Raw genomic sequence first — 18,621 nt, 5'->3', positions numbered from 1 at the left:
GTCCGAGCTTTGCAGCTGACGTAAAGGCTAAAATTAACATTTCAAACCATACCTACCCCTTTGTAGACTAAGTACACTGCACTCAATTTAGCACAGCTAGCCCCAAACCTTAAGAGCCTCTGACTTTCTCCGAACCCTTCGCTGTTAGTGAGTTCTGTGTGGTTATACGGCTAATCCTAATAGCTAACATTTTAACACTGGCTTACTAGAGTGGTGGCTTTGAAATGGTATTTTACATGTATTAGCTAGTTAGAGCTTCATAAAAACCCTGAGGTTGGTCATATTAACATCTCCATTTTTTTTTTTTTTTTCAGATGAAGAAACCATAGCCAGGTGAGAATTTCGGCAATCTCCTGGACTTGTGAAGACTGGATCTGAGAGGTTCTAGAGAAATCCCTTCTAAATATATGCAGTGCAACACTGGAGACAGACTGGTAAGGACACAAATCCCCGCTGCCTCCATCTCTGTTCCAAGCAATAAAGGGTAAACTACCTACAGCTAAGATTTTTCCATTTATAAAATCAGAATAATGCTGTCTACTTCATGAGATAATAGGCCAGTCCTTCTCAAATTCTCTTCAAGAGAGTAAACATCTCCCTAGAGTTTCTATTTTTAAGAATTTTTTTTTAAATGGGAGAATTTTATGCTGCAATCTTACAAGGTTTTTAAGGATAAACCTGTTTTTTTAAAATTCTATGATTTTCCATAATGCTCTTAAACAATTAGAGGAATATATTCTGTGCAGTGAGTGACTAGGCAATTTTGATTTTGTGTTACACTAACTGTCCAGCAGAGGTCTCAACCAGACAAGCTGAAATAATAGTGGCCTAAAACCATTGTACCACACCACTCTCAGGCAAACTTGAAATGGACAACTCACCCTCAGTGATCCAACCAAGTTTAAAAAGCTATGGGTAGATAAAACCATGGCATCACATCCCAGAACTTTACAATGAGATCTGGTGTCTTACAATACTATGAAATCCCGACACCTAAGAGAATATCTGGATGTTAAACCAGAGCGCAATGCCAGCTCTTTGTTGCAGCCCCATTTCCCCAAATTAATGATCTCAAAGCAATAGCCAAGTTGCTCCCTAACTAGCACAGTAGGAAATTTATTTGCTAATAGTATTTGACAAACATGCTTATTTTAAGACAAACATGAATATAGTAGAATGAAAACTTCAAGTAATTTTACAAATGTCTTTGCACACATTTCTTCTAATTGTTGCCTCAATAATATTGTTTACAAATGAGCCATATGTAAGAACACAAGGCTGGAATTCAGGTCTTCTAACACTTGGTCCACTGATGGTCTACTTTTTTACTATCTAACACAGAAATAAAAATTTAGCCATTACTATATACTTACATAACCCTAACAATTTGTAATTTATTCTAAATTCTGTCCTTAAAAAACCCCAAAAAACAAAAAACTGAGTTACCTAAAACTCTTAACATACTTACGCATAATGCAAAAGTAAGTATAAAATACACATTATTCTTTTTTTTTTTTTTTAGGGCTGCACCCACGGCATATGGAGGTTCCCAGGCTTAGGGTTGAACTGGAGCTACAGCTGCTGGCCTACGCCATAGCCACGCCACATCCAAGCCGCATCTGCGACCTACACCACAGATCATGGCAACACCAGATCCTTAACCCGCTGAGCAAGGCCAGGGATCGAACCCGAAACCTTGTGGTTCCTAGTTGGATTCATTTCTGCTGCACCACAACAGGAACTCTGAAGTACACATTATTCTTTAAAAATTATCTCCTACTTCAAGAGTATGTGAGCAAAGTAATTTTCTTCCAAGTAATCAATACTTCATACCTTTTGTTTTGTATTTTTAAATACATAGGCATGCACATTAAAAATGATTTTATGTGCAAACAAAAAATTACTAACCTACCCAAATGTCCAATTTCCCAAAAACAATTAAGAATTTTTTTAAAAGAAAACCACACAAGAAATTTTAGTAGGTAAAAGATTCCTCTGCTTCTCCATTACTGCAAAGCTGAAAAAATAAGGTTTATTCTGCCAGAAATCTCAAGTTAGAATTGAGCATCCTCCAAAGTGGAAATTATAGTGACATTTTGAGAACAGATTATTCAATTCTCACCCTTAACAAATGCCTGTCATAACAGTTAAACCAGGTCAAAACAGTCCAACATAATTAGGCTTCAAAATATTAGATCATTATGTTCTTCTAAGAATCTAATAAACCAAAACTGGAAAAACTGAAATCAAAAGAAAATACTTGAGGCTAAGTATCATACAGATTGTTAGTTCCTTGCTGTATCTCTTCTAGAACATCAATAAAGAGAATATTTTACTGCAAAGAAAATTTTTATATATCACTAGCCATGAATGTCTTTAGTTATTACATAAATGCTGCCTAGTCATTAACCAATGACATGACCATTTTATATCCACAATTCACTTTGGTATTTACAAACAGAACTTTGATGATTTATAAAAGATGTCTCTCTCAGGGAAGGTTTAATGCTGAGATGCGATCTAGCATCCATAATATCTGGTGTTCTGCAGACAGCAATGTAGAAGAGAAGTACTTTAATCCCCTTTCATTTGACTGTAAAAAATAAATCAATAATTTAGAAGTTCTAAGTTTCCAAAGGAGCTTTTCAAATGCACTTAGAGAAATGGTTACAGACAGTAAGGGTTTTAAGAAACATCTTCCATGTCCACATCCTGTTGTAATTGCTGTACCATTTTGTCTTCCAGCTGCTTTCCTTTCCCTTTAAAAACAGAAAAAGAAATTAAACTCTCTCAATTCAGGGTGATCTTGCAGAAGTCACATCAACACTTTATAAAGAATCTTGGATATGTTTAAGGTAACATTAAATTTTACTAAATAATTTAAGAATAGTAACTAAACTTACACAAGTTTTATGCTTTGCCAAACATTCTCTATATATTTGCTCATTTACCCTCATGACAACCTACATTTTAAAAATGAGAAAACTGAGGCATAGAGACAGATGAAATCAGTGACACTAGTCACTGGGCTACTAAGTCTGATTAAGACAAAGATCTGGGATGTGAACCATGGCCATAACTCTTAAGATTGTACTATCTACCTCACAGAGGGTTACCTAAAAACTTAAATAACAACGATTCTTTCCTATTGTTTTTTTGAGTGTCAGTCCATACAATCTATATGTGAAACAAATGCCTCAGGATTTTTGTCTGTTTTTTAAAAATTTAGTGCAAAAACAACCTAGCCAGGACTTTTGCATAAATCTACTCAACATGTGGTTAGAGAATTGACTTTACTAAGGTTTAAGTATAGATAAATCTCACCAAAATTTCTCTCCATTTAAGTAATCTGCATAAGTAAGTAAATTATATAACAGATTGTACTTGGGTGCCAGCAGAGTAAAAGATTGGTTTTCTAGCACTTCACAAAAGAAATGAGGCACACAAGCAACTGCCCAAATGAGAGCCTACCTGGAAGTTACATAAGCACAAGGAGAGGTTTTAATACAAAACTGTAGTTCTCAAACTGCATAGCAGAAGCACCAAGAGAGCTGCCAAAGAACAGAGGCCCACCCTCAAGAAGCCTGGACCTCTGTGTTTATACACTAAGTTTCCCAAGCAATTCCCAGCAAAGTGAAGTTGGAGAACTACTAATATAAAACACTGTCCTTTAATCAAAACAAGTATGAGGCAAAAATCACCTATTAAATTATTACTGAAATAATTTTTATTAACAAAGAGATTTTAAGGAAACTAGGATTTTATGAAGGGAGAAAAGAAATACTATATGCAATAAATTGACTGGAACTGGGAAAAACCCACTGAGTAAATTATTTTTATAAATAACCAAGTCATATCAAAAATGAAGGAGAATGTTTACATGAAAAAAAAGTTGGCTGATACTCAGTTACATGGACCACAACAATCTAGATTTTTCATTTCTCTACTGAAGGTAGAGAACTCCTGTGTAATGCAATACTTACCTGCAAGAGGGGCCCGGATAAGATGGATGTTTTGCTTGACTTCTTTAATATCCTGAACTTTCTGAAGTTCTTTATTTTTCTTCAACCTAGGATAAAACACATCAAGCCCAAAATTTCAGTTATTAAAACCTCTTTAAAAGACATTAACTCATAGTACATAAAAATGTTACTAAGTTAGCACCACTGATGAGGAATGGGGGAAAACAATTCTTTTCTTGTTCCTAATTAGATTAAATATGATTTCTACACTCCCAACTTGTTCATTCATTGTACTCCTACTGCCTAGTCAAGAATAAACTGGGGGCTGATTATATATTTGCTCAGTGAATGAGGACTGTGATTGAAACAAAGAATTAACAAGTCTCAGATTACATACATAGTACAAATTGTTAATTGTTAAAGTGTCTGTGTTCTCTATTTGAAGAGAAAGATCAAGTCTTCGTGTTACCTAATTTTGTAAATCATTCAGTAATTGCAAGAGCACAAAACACGTAAGACATTCAACAGAAAAAGCTAATTAACTACTTTTCAAGCATTTGGGCCTGTTATTACAATGCTTTAAAAAAAAATTTTTTAGGAGTTCTCGTCATGGCTCAGTGGTTAACAAATCCGACTAGGAACCATGAGGTTGTGGGTTCGATCCCTGGCCTCATTCAGTGGGTTAAGGACCCAGTGTTGCCGTGAGCTGTGGTATAGGTCACAGACACGGCTCGGATCTGGCATTGCTGTGGCTCTGGTGTAGACCGGCGGCTACAGCTCCGATTAGACCCCTAGCCTGGGAACTTCCATATGCTGCAGGAGCGGTCCTAGAAAAGGCAAAAAGACAAAAAAAAATTTTTTTTTAAAAGCCAGAAAGCTGCTGACATATGGTTTTTCTATAACAGATCTATTACAGTGACTAGATCAAAACTGATGCCCCTTCTAAAGAAACAGCAAATTCCAAGCTGGGGCAGGGAAAGTGCAAGATAACACTAGAACATCTTGTTAGCCATAAAGCAATAGAGTGCAAAGAATAATGAAGAACTATCAAAATGACAGAACCTGCCTGAGGGAATTCCCACTGGCCAACTCAGGGTATTTAGAACATCAAAATAAATAATGACAAAGACTTACAACCCACTGAACTCATTAAGAATCAATAAATGGGGAGTTCCCGTCATGGCGCAGCAGAAATGAGTCTGACTAGGAACCATGAGGTTGCGGATTCGATCCCTGGCCTTGCTCAGTGGGTTAAGAATCAGGCATTGTCGTGAGCTGTGGTGTAGGTCGCAGATGCAGCTTGTATCTGGCATTGGTTGCTGTGGCGTAGGCAGCAACAGCTCCAATTAGACCCCTAACCTGGGAACCTCCACATGCCGCAGGTGCAGCCCTAAAAGGACAAAAGACAAAAAAAAAGAATAAATACAGAGACATGATATGAATAAACAAATAAATACTGGACTGGAGCTAGGAGGAAAGAAAAATGCTGTTACATAAAAAAGCCAAGGAGTAAATGTAGAAAAAATGATGAAATCAGAAAAAAATCACCATTTGGCAACAATCACAATAGTAACAGATTCAGGCAGCATTCTAATGAATGATAAAACAAGTAGGTACCAGTTTCAGGAGTAACAGGCTCTTTGCAGTATCTCAATGTGTCTCCCCTAAGATAAGTATTGATTAAAAAGGGGAAAACTGGCAGACACCACCTTAACTCTACACCACCACTGTAACTCTACAGTGGAGAAAACTGGCAGACACCACCTTAACCAAGCAATGGAAAGTTAGCATCACCAGTAAGAGATAACTTGTACCTCCTGATAGGCTACATGAAAAGGATATATTTCTATGATGGTGTGACCAGAGGTACCTAAGCTGAATCTAATCATGAGGAAAACATCAAACACAAACTGAGAAACATTCTCTAAAATAACTGTACCCTTCAAAAATGTCAATGTCATTTAAGAAAAAGGTGAGAAAATGTCTGGGTTAAAGGAGCTTAAAGAGATATGACTACTAAATGTAATCATGATCCAGGATTTTCTGCTCCTATGAAGTACATTATTGGAACAACTAGTAAAATCTAATAAAGTTTATAGATTAAACAGTAGTATTTTATCAGTGTTATATTTTCTGTTTAGATAACTATACTATGGTTATATGTTGTACATATAATGTAAGAATATACATTCTTATGTTGTACACCTAAAACTAATACAATGTGTCAATTATACCTCAATTTAAAAAGCCCACACAGAAAAAGGGCATGTTACTTTTAGGGTATACACTGAAATATACTTAGGAGGAAAGGCATTACTATACACAGAGTTAAAGTAAATTTGGCAAAATGCTAACGAATATATCTAAGGTCTTTACACTATCTTGCTAGTTTTTGAAAAGCCTAAAAGTTTTGTGAAAACATATTTTTTAAAAATTCATACCTGTTCATTATAAATTTAGCTTGACGTTTCTGTTTGATCTCTTCAACTCTCTTCATTGCATCAACTACAAAAAAATGATAAATGTTAACAAATCTGTGTACTTGAATACAAAATGATTATAATCAACAGGAACTTTAACAATCACTTTATTCCTTATTCTGATTTAGAAGTAGATTAAATTAAGCAGAAAACCCATTGCAAAAAAAAGTCCTACTAAAATAACTAAAGATGATATATACCTTGGCTGACCACTGTTAACTCTTTCACAAGTATCATTTGTCTAATTTTTATTTTGCCAAAGCCTTTACTGCTACTAAATTTTCCTAATACTTTATTTTTTTATTTCCCCCAACACACTTTTTTTTTCCCCACTGTACAGTATGGGGACCCAGTTACACATAATTTTTTCTCCCATTGTCATGCTCCGTTGTAAGTATCTAGACATTTCTTTGTACTTTAAACCAGTCCAACACTTTTCAAATTTTATTCCACAGAGAAAGTGGACTAATGACAACTATTCCCATTCTTAGCTTGTCACCTCCACAAAGACTGCATGTTTCTGGTCATAAAGGCCGCTTTTCCTCAAGGGCCTGGGATATGATCTATACATGATGAATGACGGTAAAATGAACCAACCAGTTCACACGTTCTTAACCACTAAAATCCAACTGTTTTGAAAAATGTGTACAACAGCCTTGGCTCTAAGGGAGTTACATCCAACTACAGAATCTATATCAGCCCTGTCTAATATAAGATAACCACATATGTAATTTTAAATTTTCTAGTAGCCACATTTAAAAAAGAGTTCAAAAATAAATTTAATGATACATTTTTTTAAACCCAACGTGTCTAAAATATTACCACTTCAACATATAAAAATTACTGAGATATTTTTATGCTGGTTTTCACACTAAGTGTACAAAATCCAGCATGTATTTTACATTTACAGCTCATCTCTATTCAGATTAGCCACATTTTAAGTGTTCAGTAGTTGTGGCTCATGGCCACCATACTGGCTATCAAAACTGCCAATCCAGCTTCTTTAAGCAGAGTCAGTGGATCTGAGTGGGGCAAATGAATGAGACTCTATTATAATACCAGAATCAATTACTGTCTAACAGAATCAATCAAATAGAAGTACTCAGTGAAATGCACCAAGATGTCTGGGTGTGCATGCCCTGTTCATCTTTGTATGCTGGAGTCAGTGGTTACTGGTAAAGGAGATGACACCTAAGTGAGTGCACAGTATTTCTCAGGAGCAAATTAAATAACATGATACCTGCACAGAAGGTCTTAGTAAATGACTATCTACATACAACTAAAATAAGATATATATCTCAATTTCAACATCAAGATGAATATCCACCAAATAAAAGTAGTTATAAAATATATAAAAATGATCTGGTGCTACTATTTTCAAGCAATAACAAAAAAAGAAAACAAAGGCCGAAATGAAATAAAATTCAGTGAGGTTCAGAAATGCTGTAGGGCCTTCCAATAATGTCAAGAGCGCCTTTGGGAATCAATTTAATAATTCTATGAAAAATTTACAGCTATGTATGGTGATGGATGTTAATGAGACTTATTGTGATCATTTTGAAATATAAACAAACATCACATCACAGTGTTGTGAACTTGAAACAAGTATGGCATATGTCAATTATATCTCAATTATTTAAAAAATGAATCCTATGAAGGTATTAATCTGTTTAGAAATACTTGATTTTGAATCAGCGTTATTTCCATACTAAATAAACCAAATAAAATCAACTGCTATCAGAAATTAACTCTTTCTCTAAATACAAAACAGAAAGACCTTATTTTAAAAAGAGAAAAAAAAATGAGCATGCTAAAGGGCAGGATATTTAGGGCTATGTGGAATAGGCAACAAGGCAATTCCAGATCTGGACTCTGATTTCTCCACACAGTTCAGGAAGATAAAGAAGCTTCATAGGGTGTCAGATACCACTACAAAGACCCTTGGATTGGAAATAACTGAAAGTAACTGATGAAAAGGTGTTGAAAAGGACACCCTGCCTCTGATCCATTATAGAGACTGATAAAGTTTGTGGAATTCTAAGCCTTAGGGACTTTTACTTAACAAACTGTATCACCTTCACACCCAAGACTAGAAATGGCTAAAAGCTGCATAAGTAGGAATGGGGCTAGAAGAAAAGGCAGAGCCAAGGGCCTCAAACATACAGGCAGATGTAGTGAAATCTACAAGCTAGCTTAAGGAACTAAGTTTTACTACATATGAGATTTTTCTTCATTAAAGCCCTGCCTACTTAAAAAAAGTAACTAGGTAGGTAGGTGGATAGGTAGGTAGGTAGATAGATAAAGAACTAGATATTACTGCTTTTAATTTCAGTAGCCTACAGCTTCATTTCTACCAAAATCGAGCACTCAGAAGTTCTCTTAGAAAGTAGATTACTATCACCGTACAAGCTATACTTTTTAACTTTACAGAAACATTGAATTTTATAAGGTATAAACAGTATATGTGCATCCCTAAACCAAACTACCTAAACTAATAAAGTGTGTAAGGTTTTCTGTATATTTTAACTATATCACACTCACCCCCAAAAATATCCTACATCTTTATTTTTTTTTTCAGATATTTGAATGTTTTTACATCTCTCTGTAGGCACTTCAAATAATATCAGATTTAATAACCGTTATTTTATAATGAATACATCAGCCAATTCTGAAAAGGATTTGGGGTACCTTATAGTAAAAAAACACAATACAACAGAACCATTAAAATGAGGATAAAAGAATAAAAGCTAACTGATAAGAAGAAGAAATTTAATTTTTTCTTGTCTTTTTGTAGGGCTGTACCCTTGGCATATGGAGGTTTCCAGGCTAGGGGTTGAATCAGAGCTGTAGCTGCCAGCCTACACTATAGCCAAAGCAACATCAGATCTGAGCCACATCTGCAACCTACACCCCAGCTCACAGCAATGCCAGATCCTTAACCCACTAAGCGAGGCCAAGGATCGAACCTGCATCGTAATGGATACTAGTCAGAATTGTTTCTGCTGAGCCACGACAGGAACTCTAAGAAATTTAATATTTAAACAACCAATTAATATTAAAGCTATGATAATATCATAAATCAATGTTTCCTAAAAAGTCCAGTATTCCCTTGTGACTTACTAGTTTTATTCCATAGCTCTCGCTGGTATTTGACAGGTTCATTTCTACGTTTTTCAAATTCAAATGAATTATCCTGTAAGGTAAAAAAAAATATGGTTTTAGAAAAGGTAAACAGGAAGCATTTCTTAAAACTTTTTCTCTTTTCACAAAAGTTCCAAGTGATTCAAGCCATGGACTTGATTTGCCCCAGAGTACTACTGGAGAATTCAAATTTTCATACTTTTTCTCCCTTAAACACAATTATGGCAGAACATTGTAAAGCAATTAAATTATACTCTAATAACAAAAAAAAAAAACCCATGATGTACAAAACAGCCCTACTGAAAACATCTATCTATATATGAGAGATTTTCAAAAGGGGGGACATCCCTCCCCACATCAGAGGGTATATAACAATCATGGAGATTAAGACACACTAAAAACCTTCCCAAATTTCCCATTCCTAGATGAGACTCACAGCCAGAAAACTTTGAACCACATGAAATTGCCATTTCCCATAGATCAAAAAGAGTCAAACATTGAGAATTTCATACAATACAGTTCAACCAAAATACCTAGTATATTTTTACATTTCAAAACTTATAGACCTTTATGTTACAGCATAAAATGAAACCACACGTTTTCAAATAAATGTGTTGCTACTCTGCATGACATAAGATTCGCTCTGAAATTCTTTTAAGTCTCCTCCAAATATAGTTGGTATTTTGACAGTTAACGATCCCATTTACCTCAAAATGTGCAAACGATTTTGGAAAAACTAGAACTATTTTGTGGTTTTCAAATTTATTAGACTCTGGCATATGGACAAGCACAAACTCTGTATCTGGCTATTTCATTTACATACACACACCTCTGTTCAGATCATAGTAACCTCAGCTGTGACAAGGTAACTGGTCACCAGCAAATGACTATGATCTGGCATCCTTTCTTCACTCATACACTTGCCACCTGTATTTAAGACGCTACATATCTACTCAGTAATACTGAAAGTTGTTTTTTGTGACAATAATTATGTTTGGCCTTATACCTTGTCAAAAAATATTCTTTACATTCATTGAAAAATCTCTTGTGTTAAGAAAGCCAGGAAAGGGCTTCATGGCAAGTGCTTTGATACTGCCTTTAAGAAGTAGAGAGGTGGAGGAGTTCCTGTCGTGGCACAGTGGTTAACGAATCCGACTAGGAACCATGAGGTTGCGGGTTCGGTCCTTGCCCTTGCTCAGTGGGTTAAGGATCCAGCGTTGCCATGAGCTGTGGTGTAGGTTGCAGATGTGGCTCGGATCCCGTGTTGCTGTGGCTCTGGTGTAGGCTGGTGGCTATAGCTCCGATTAGACCCCTAGCCTGGGAACCTCCATATGCCACAGGAGCGGCCCAAGAAATAGCAAAAAGACAAAAAAAAAAAAAAAGTAGAGAGGTGGAAAAGTCATGGGTTTGGGGAAAGAAGAAGAATGGAGGGAGGGGACAGTCTAAAGATCTTCTTTCCTCAGGAGTTCCCGTAGTGGCTCAGTAGTTAACGAATCTGACTAGGAACCATGAGGTTGCAGATTCAATCCCTGGCCTCGCTCGGCGGGTTAAGGATGTGGCGTTGCTGTGAGCTGTGGTATAGGTCACAGACACAGCTCGGATCCCACGTTGCTGTGGCTGTGGTATATGCCAGTGGCTACAGCTCCGATTGGACCCCCTAGCCTGGGAACCTCCATATCCCACAGGAAGCAGCCCTAGAAAAAGCAAAAAGACCAAAAAAAAAGAATCTTCCCCTCAAAGGCAGCCATTGCAGCAGATTTCACCTCCTCCTTTTACAAGGGTAGAATGTGGACAAGCCTCACCAGGTCTTCATATCAATTCAATACAGCAAAATGACGATGGAGTCTCAGTCCATGAAACTCCCTCACCTCTGACTTCACTAGTCCTCCTTACGTCAACACTATTAACTGAGCTCTAAGCTCTCAGAAAGTCCTGCTAAGGAAATCAAGAAAGTGAAGAGTCCACAACAAATCTCATCCAAGCCCTCACAGCTATTCAAAACTCCTTTAATCTCTTAACCTTTCAAACCCTTAAGTGACAATTACAACCTTAACTCAATCCATTTAAATAGCACCTCCCCCCCCTTTGTTGGAAGAGCTAAAAATACTTCTTTGATACAAACTGGATTAGAAATTTTTTTCCTTTTCAGAACTCTACAGATTTATGGCTTCCGGGATCACGTGAGAAGGAGGTTATTACTATAGCTAAATACAAATACCACTCATTAATCATTCTACAGGAAGCCTTGCTTTAGTAACTTAATCACACCCCCCAATTAAAATGTGAAAAACTGTAAACACAATACTGAGAGTCAACTGTACGCACCACCGTGAGCTCTTTACCAGCTGCTTTCCTGAACGCTTTAGTCCATCTGACCTTGCGAGGATTGCGCTTCTTCTTGAAGTTTTTATGACATTTGGATTTACAGAATCTGAACACCTGTAAGAAAAGTAAGTTAAAATAGTGAAAAGTCAGGAGTTCCTGTCGTGGTGCAGTGGTTAACAAATCTGACTAGGAACCATGAGGTTGCAGGTTCGATCCCTGCCCTTGCTCAGTGGGTTAACGATCCGGCGTTGCCGTGAGCTGTGGTGTAGGTTGCAGACGCGGCTCGGATGCCGTGTTGCTGTGGCTCTGGCGTAGGCTGGCAGCTACAGCTCCGATTGGACCCCTAGCCTGGGAACCTCCATATGCCAAGGGAGCAGCCCAAGAAATGGCAAAAGGAAAAAAAAAAAAGAAAAGTCAGTATTAAAAATCTGTACATCATGAGCTATTACCCTATCAGACAAAATATACTATGAACTCTGAGAAATAAAATGGTTCGCATTCACAAATGTTTCTACTTAAAACACCATTCAGAAATGTGTGAAACATATCACATAAAATAGAAAGTGAACTTTTTTTGGTTGGGAGGGGGCGTGCTCAAGGCCTGAGAAAGTTCCCAGGCCAGGGATGGGATCTGCATCACAGCAGCAACCTGAGCCGCTGAAGTGACAACACTGGATACTTAACTCACTGCACAAGAAAACTCCTGGAACTATTTTTTGACTATCAAACATCATAACTAAAGGCTGAGGGCCCTAAAAACATGGTTAAAAACTACTATTTTTATAGAGTAACAGTAAAATCTTACAATGATCTTGAATAAAGGGAATAGTTTTAAGGAAAGTCATTTATTTAAATTGCTTCCTGATTCAGAAAAACTCTCAAGATTCATTTTCTATCTCAATGGAGCAATAAAAGTTTCAAACAACCATTCTGAAATCTCCTTTGAGCCTTTCCATCCTTGTACAAAATAATCTCAATAAAAAAAATTAAAACTGGTTACAGATTTGTTTTCTAAAGTATTTATTCAGAGATCTATTAGCAAGATTCTTCCCTGCTTCAATTCTTCACTTTCATACCAAAAGATGTGATCCTTTAATGATGATTTGATGTGCTCCTGGAATGGTTTATCAGGATGTGTAAGTTGCATTATTTTGTTACTTTGTAATGTCTTAGAATACATTCCAATTTGTGTTTATTACTAGGGGAAATCTGAGGAAAAAAAGTAATTGAGTTTGTGGATTTTGACAAAGAAAATTAAGTTGAGGAAGCTTCCATTGTGGCTCAGCCGTAACGAGGCCCACTAGTATCCATGAGGATGTGGGTTCAATCCCTGGCCTCACTCAGTGGGTTGAGGATCCTGTGTTACTAAGGATGGCAGCTACAGCTCTGATTCCACCCCTAGCCAGGGAACTTCCATATGCCACAGGTAAAGCCCTAAAAAGAAAAAAAAAAAAAAAAAAAAAGCAAGAAAGAAAATTAAGTTGAATCATCATAGCCCATTTTAAAAAGGCCAAAATGAGGCAAAAACATTTCAAGCTAAGAAAGCCTATATATTTCACAAACAAAAATACTTTTTTTTTTCCCCGTCTTTTTGCCTTTTCTAGGGCAGCACCCACAGCATATGGAGGTTCCCAGGCTAGGGGTCTAATTGGAGCTGTTGCTGCCTATGCCAGAGCCACAGCAACACTAGATCCGAGCCTCATCTGTGACCTACACCAAAGCTCTCGGCACCGCCAGACTCTTAACCCACTTAGCAAAGCCAGGGATCGAACCCATAACCTCATGGTTCCTAGTTGGATTCCTTAACGACTGAGCCACGACGGGAACTCCCAAAATACTTTTCATTTTATATACACCTTGTTCTATGGGGACTTTGAAACAGGTCACTAAACATACTAGGACACACTTAGAAATGGTCAATACTAGATCTTAGAAATGGTCAATACTAGATTAATCTGATTTAGGCCCATTCATCCTATAAAAGTCCTCTCCTGGAAAACTTAAACAAAAGCATGTCTACATCCCTGAATTAATTTAAAAGCAACTAGAAAATATAAGAACTACTGGAGTCTCCTGGAGTAACTCACTATAAAATCATTATTAGTGAAGCTGCTTTTGAGTATATTCAGCCCAAAGTACCACTATGTTTTTAAGTAAAAGCCTCCTATGTTTAATGCCTGCTAAATAACTCCTAGACAAATTCCCATTTCTGAGACATCTAATGATAGGTTTGAACTTGTCCTGGTCTCCTCAGTCCCAGAGAGCCAACAGGAAGTTACAGGGAAGTCTACTTGAACTCCATACCTAATAGATGTCATCTGAAAAGCACAATGACTTATCTGAAGAGACTAGAGTCACCAAGATGAGAAAGAGATTCAATCCGCAAATAAGCAGCAGCTTATGTTGTGCTAGGTGTTAGAAATACAAGTATAATTAAACATGACACCTTACCTTGAAAAGCTTAGTCTAGCAATGTGATAGAGTCTTACTTTGCAAACAAGAAAAGTTAAGATCAGACTAGGATATAAACAATGGGATAAAGCTACACATGATAATCATGGATAAAGAAATAAGGAAACACAATAAAGAAGTGGATATACCTACTGTGGGGTAGAAGGTGGGATATATGTGAGACGAAGCTTCACTGTCTCAAATTATCCTTTTTAACTAATATTTTAGCATTAACAATATGCAAATAAACAATCCATCTGAGCTTCAAAGTTCTGTAACACTTTCTTATACCACTAATTCAACAAACACTTATTGCGCACACATTAAGAGTATATAGTTTTCCTTTTTTAAAAAACTATGAAAACACGGGCATTAATACCCTACTTCTACTCTTAAGTACCTGAGAAGCATTAGAGGGGAGGTTTCTATGAAACATAGTCACAAAAGCTAAAAGCATTGGAGTTCCCACTGTGACTCAGCAGGTTAAGAATCCAACTAGTATCCACAAGGATTCGGGTTCAATCACTGGTCTCACCCAATGTGTTAAGGATCTGTTGTCACTGTGTCATAGGCCTGCAGCTGCAGCTCTGACTCACCCCCAGCCTAGGAACTTGCATATGCCTCGGGTGTGGCCCTAAAAAGAAAAAAGAAAAAAAAAAGCTAAAAACATAAATGCAGAAAGACTAGATAGGAGGTTATACAAATGACAAGTACCTAATCTGGAACCAAGGAAGGAGGGCAGAAAGTAAAGATACCATTATCCTTTGCAAAGGCAAATTGAATAGGACTTAATAACTTGTACAAAAGGTAAAAGATTCAAAGATGACTCTCATGTTTCTAACAAAACAGTCTAGGTACAGGACAGTATTCACCTAGAGAGCAAAAAGATTTGAGGTAATAAGGAACTCTCTTCCAGTAAGCTCAGTCAGATACAAACAGGATTTCCCTGTCAAGTGGAAAACAGGACCTGGAACTAAGGTGATAAAAATTTGGGAATCATCAACAAAGGAAAAAAAAAATGGACTTCCCTCGGTGGTGTCCTGGGAGCACTGGGATGCAAGTTCGATCCCTGGCCTGGCACAGTGGGTTAAGGATCCAGCACTGCCACAAGCCGAGGCTTGTGTCACAGCTGCAGCTTAAATCTGATCCCTGGCCCAGGAACTCCATATGCTGCAGGGCAGCAAAAACAGAGAGGGGTGAAAAAAAGAAAAATGATGTACTTCATTAGTGCTTCAGGGCCTCTACTTCTTATTCCCCCCAATCAACTCTTTTCTGGATCCACTAGTCTTCCCTAGAACAAGCTAGCTAATTTAACACTGTCCTTTCTAGCAATAAAGACTTCCTCATCAGCTTGAACTTCCAATGTATCTGCCAGAGCAATCCAACTCTGGACAGTTTCCACAATTTTTTCTAATTCCAATACCCAAATGATGAACACTGATAGACAAAAATAATAAAATCATGATGACCAGATCTTTTACAAAGCCATAAAGCTCACTTGAATTAGACCCCAACCTGGCAATCACTTAATTCATGTCTATAAATTCTTTGTCCTGTTCCTAAGACCAGGATTTCAAAGTCTACTTGTTTTTCTCAGTTCCCAAACATAGCTTTGGTCACTCACTTTTACAAGAAAACTTGTTCCTAATTTAGTAAGGTCAATATCTTCCATCAAGAATAGATACAAGGTCGGAGTTCCTGTAATGGTGCAGCGGAAACAAATCCGACTAGGAACCATGAGGTTGTGGGTTCAACCCCTGGCCTTGCTCAGTGGGTTGGGGATCCGGCATTGCTATGAGCTGTGGTGTCAGTTGCAGATGAGGCTGGCATTGCTGTGGCTGTGGTGTAGGCAGGCAGCTACAGCTCCGATTTGACCCCTAGCCTGGGAACCTACATGAGCTGTAGGTGCGGCCCTTAAAAAAAAAAAAAAAGAATAGATACAAGGTGTAGTTCCTGTCATTCATGGCTCAGTGGTAATAAACGGGACTAGTATCCATGAAGATTCAGGTTTGATCCCTGGCCTCACTCAGTGGGTTAAGGAGCCTGCACTGCCATTAGCTATGGTGTACGTGGCAGACGGGCTCGGATCCCACACTGCTGTTGCTGTGGCATAAGCCAGCAGCTGTAGCGCCAATTAGACCCTAGTAGCCTAGGAACTTCCATATGCATAGGTACATGGGTGCAGCCCTAAAAAAGACAAAAAAGAAAAAAGAATAGATACAAGGTGATGAAGCAGGAAGTGTAATTCTTTAGCATTTCAAAATCTTCTCATTAAATACAGATTCCTAGATCCTCTTCCCCTCCCCACAAAGATTCCAATTCAATAGTTATGGTAGAAATCAACATTCTACAACTCTCCAGTGATTCAGAATCAAATTTAAGAAACAGAGGAATGAGACTCATTCTGTTAAGAAAAGGCAGTAGGGTATCACTCCCGAAGTCTTTCACAATGTAGCCTTATACAAACAGGCCTCAACTTAACAAGGGTTCATCTTTCCCATGGTACAAACGCCATACACATTCAGTGGAAACCAGACTTCAAATTTTGATCTTTCCCCACTAGCAAAACCCAGTACACCTCTCTCCAGATGCCCAACAGCTAGTCAAAGCTCCCAGTCGGCCACAAGACTACGAGGGTGAATACACACAATCATTCTGTTTTTCAATTTCAGTACAGTATTTAATAAGTTACATGAGATATTCAACATTTTATTATAAAACAGGTTTTGTGTTAGATGATTTTGCCCTACTGTAGGCTATCGTATGTGTTCTGAGCACGTTTAAGGAAGGCCAGGTTAAACATGATATTCAGTAGGTTAGGTTTTCACGTTTGCAACATAAAATGGGTACTGAGAAGCAACCCCATCGAAAGTCAAGGAACGTCTATATGTTTATATTTTATGTTTACACAGGTACCTTTTTTATAGATTTATATTTGTATTTAAAGCCCTATCCCTAGCCTCTATCACCACCTGCAATCCGTCACCGGCTTAAACAGAGACGTAACTGCTGCACTCTGTACCCTTGATCAAACTGTCCGTTTTCCTCCCACCTAGAATGCCTTCTTTTCACGTTCTTAAGCAAAATTCAAGATTTAGGATAAATGTCACCTCCTTTCTATACCTTTTCACATACAACTACTCCCCAACTCACCTCCAGTAGCTTCATAACACATTACTATTAAGCCATATGCAACATTTCTATCATAAGACCCTATGGCCGACCCCGGGTCTTATTTATTTACATATAAAGGGGCCTCGACAATGACGCTTGACAGGGCATGCTTTCAACAAAGTTAAGAACTTGGCCCCTGTACAAGAGTGGGCAAAAAGACCGCCGGCTTCCCAGTCGGGGCTTGCTGGGATCGCTCCTGAGCCTCATCGCGGCCAGCTTCATTCAAGGACGGCCTAGTAACCAGCTGTGGTCGGGACGCAGACAAGAAACTCCCCAAGTGGGAGATCAAGGTCTGAGGCCCTAGCGAAACCACCCTCACGCGCGGATACCCCGGGCCAAAGCCCACAAGCGCAGAGAAACCCCAAGCCGAGAGGGCGCCGCCTCAGGCCCGCGAGAGCGCAGTGCGGCGCGTGAGGCTCCTGGCCGCCTCACCTTGCAATCGTTACGGACGAACATCATGCCATGGCCTGGGTAGATAGGCCCGGAACAGAAATAACACTTCTCAATCCTCATGCTGAACGCGCGTGGGAACCCACCCGGCAAACGCCGGGGTTGGAGGAAGTGACGTAGCCCCGTCACAGGAAGTGACTCCCTTTTCAGGTCTCCACCCGGAAGTGGCAATGGTCCTTCGCTCTTGCCGGCCCCCGGAAAGTGATCCGAATGTGACTGCGCCTCCTCGCGGCTGCGCCCGCAAAAGCGCTGCCTTTTGGCGCAGTCGCATAAGACAGAGTCTGAGCGGCTGACCTCTCTGGGAAGGTGTGGCGTAATTCTGTGCAGACATCTGAACTGGCTCGTTTAGTGTTTAGTTTTTGGACTTACCGGGTCGTATAATGTCACCTTTTACTCATGTAATTTTGTCTCCGGTTCGTGCTTTCGCCAGATGGCTCTCCACACTTGTCTAGGAATCCCTTTCTCCACGGCCGGCGCGAGCCCCGGCCCTTATTCCGGTCCCAAGCGGACTTGCCTTGTGTCCGCGGCGGGCACTTGCAGCGCCGCTGCAACCGAAGCAATTGACCAGGCTCAGAGGACCTCACCAGCAATGTTTTAAAGACTCATAGTTGTGTTCTCCACCCTAACTCCCCACCGCC

At 38.7% G+C, this 18,621-nt stretch overlaps 1 protein-coding gene across 1 annotated transcript; it reads right to left on the bottom strand.

Moving 5' to 3' along the window:
- Positions 1-1,082: 1,082 nt before the first annotated feature.
- RSL24D1 (ribosomal L24 domain containing 1) lies at positions 1,083-18,169 on the bottom strand. Its single transcript, XM_047766307.1, has 6 exons — positions 17,966-18,169; positions 11,909-12,022; positions 9,563-9,635; positions 6,404-6,467; positions 3,984-4,069; positions 1,083-2,759 (listed from the first exon to the last, which is right to left on the bottom strand). The coding sequence occupies exons 1-6, from the start codon at positions 18,044-18,046 to the stop codon at positions 2,686-2,688; spliced, it is 492 nt and encodes a 163-aa protein (XP_047622263.1). The 5' UTR covers positions 18,047-18,169; the 3' UTR covers positions 1,083-2,685.
- Positions 18,170-18,621: the final 452 nt, after the last annotated feature.

The sequence above is a fragment of the Phacochoerus africanus genome, chromosome 2, assembly GCF_016906955.1.
Source record: "Phacochoerus africanus isolate WHEZ1 chromosome 2, ROS_Pafr_v1, whole genome shotgun sequence".
Classification (NCBI taxonomy): Eukaryota; Metazoa; Chordata; class Mammalia; order Artiodactyla; family Suidae; genus Phacochoerus; species Phacochoerus africanus.
The sequence above is the reverse complement of the archived record's forward strand: the minus strand, read 5'-3'. Positions and strand labels throughout refer to the sequence as shown.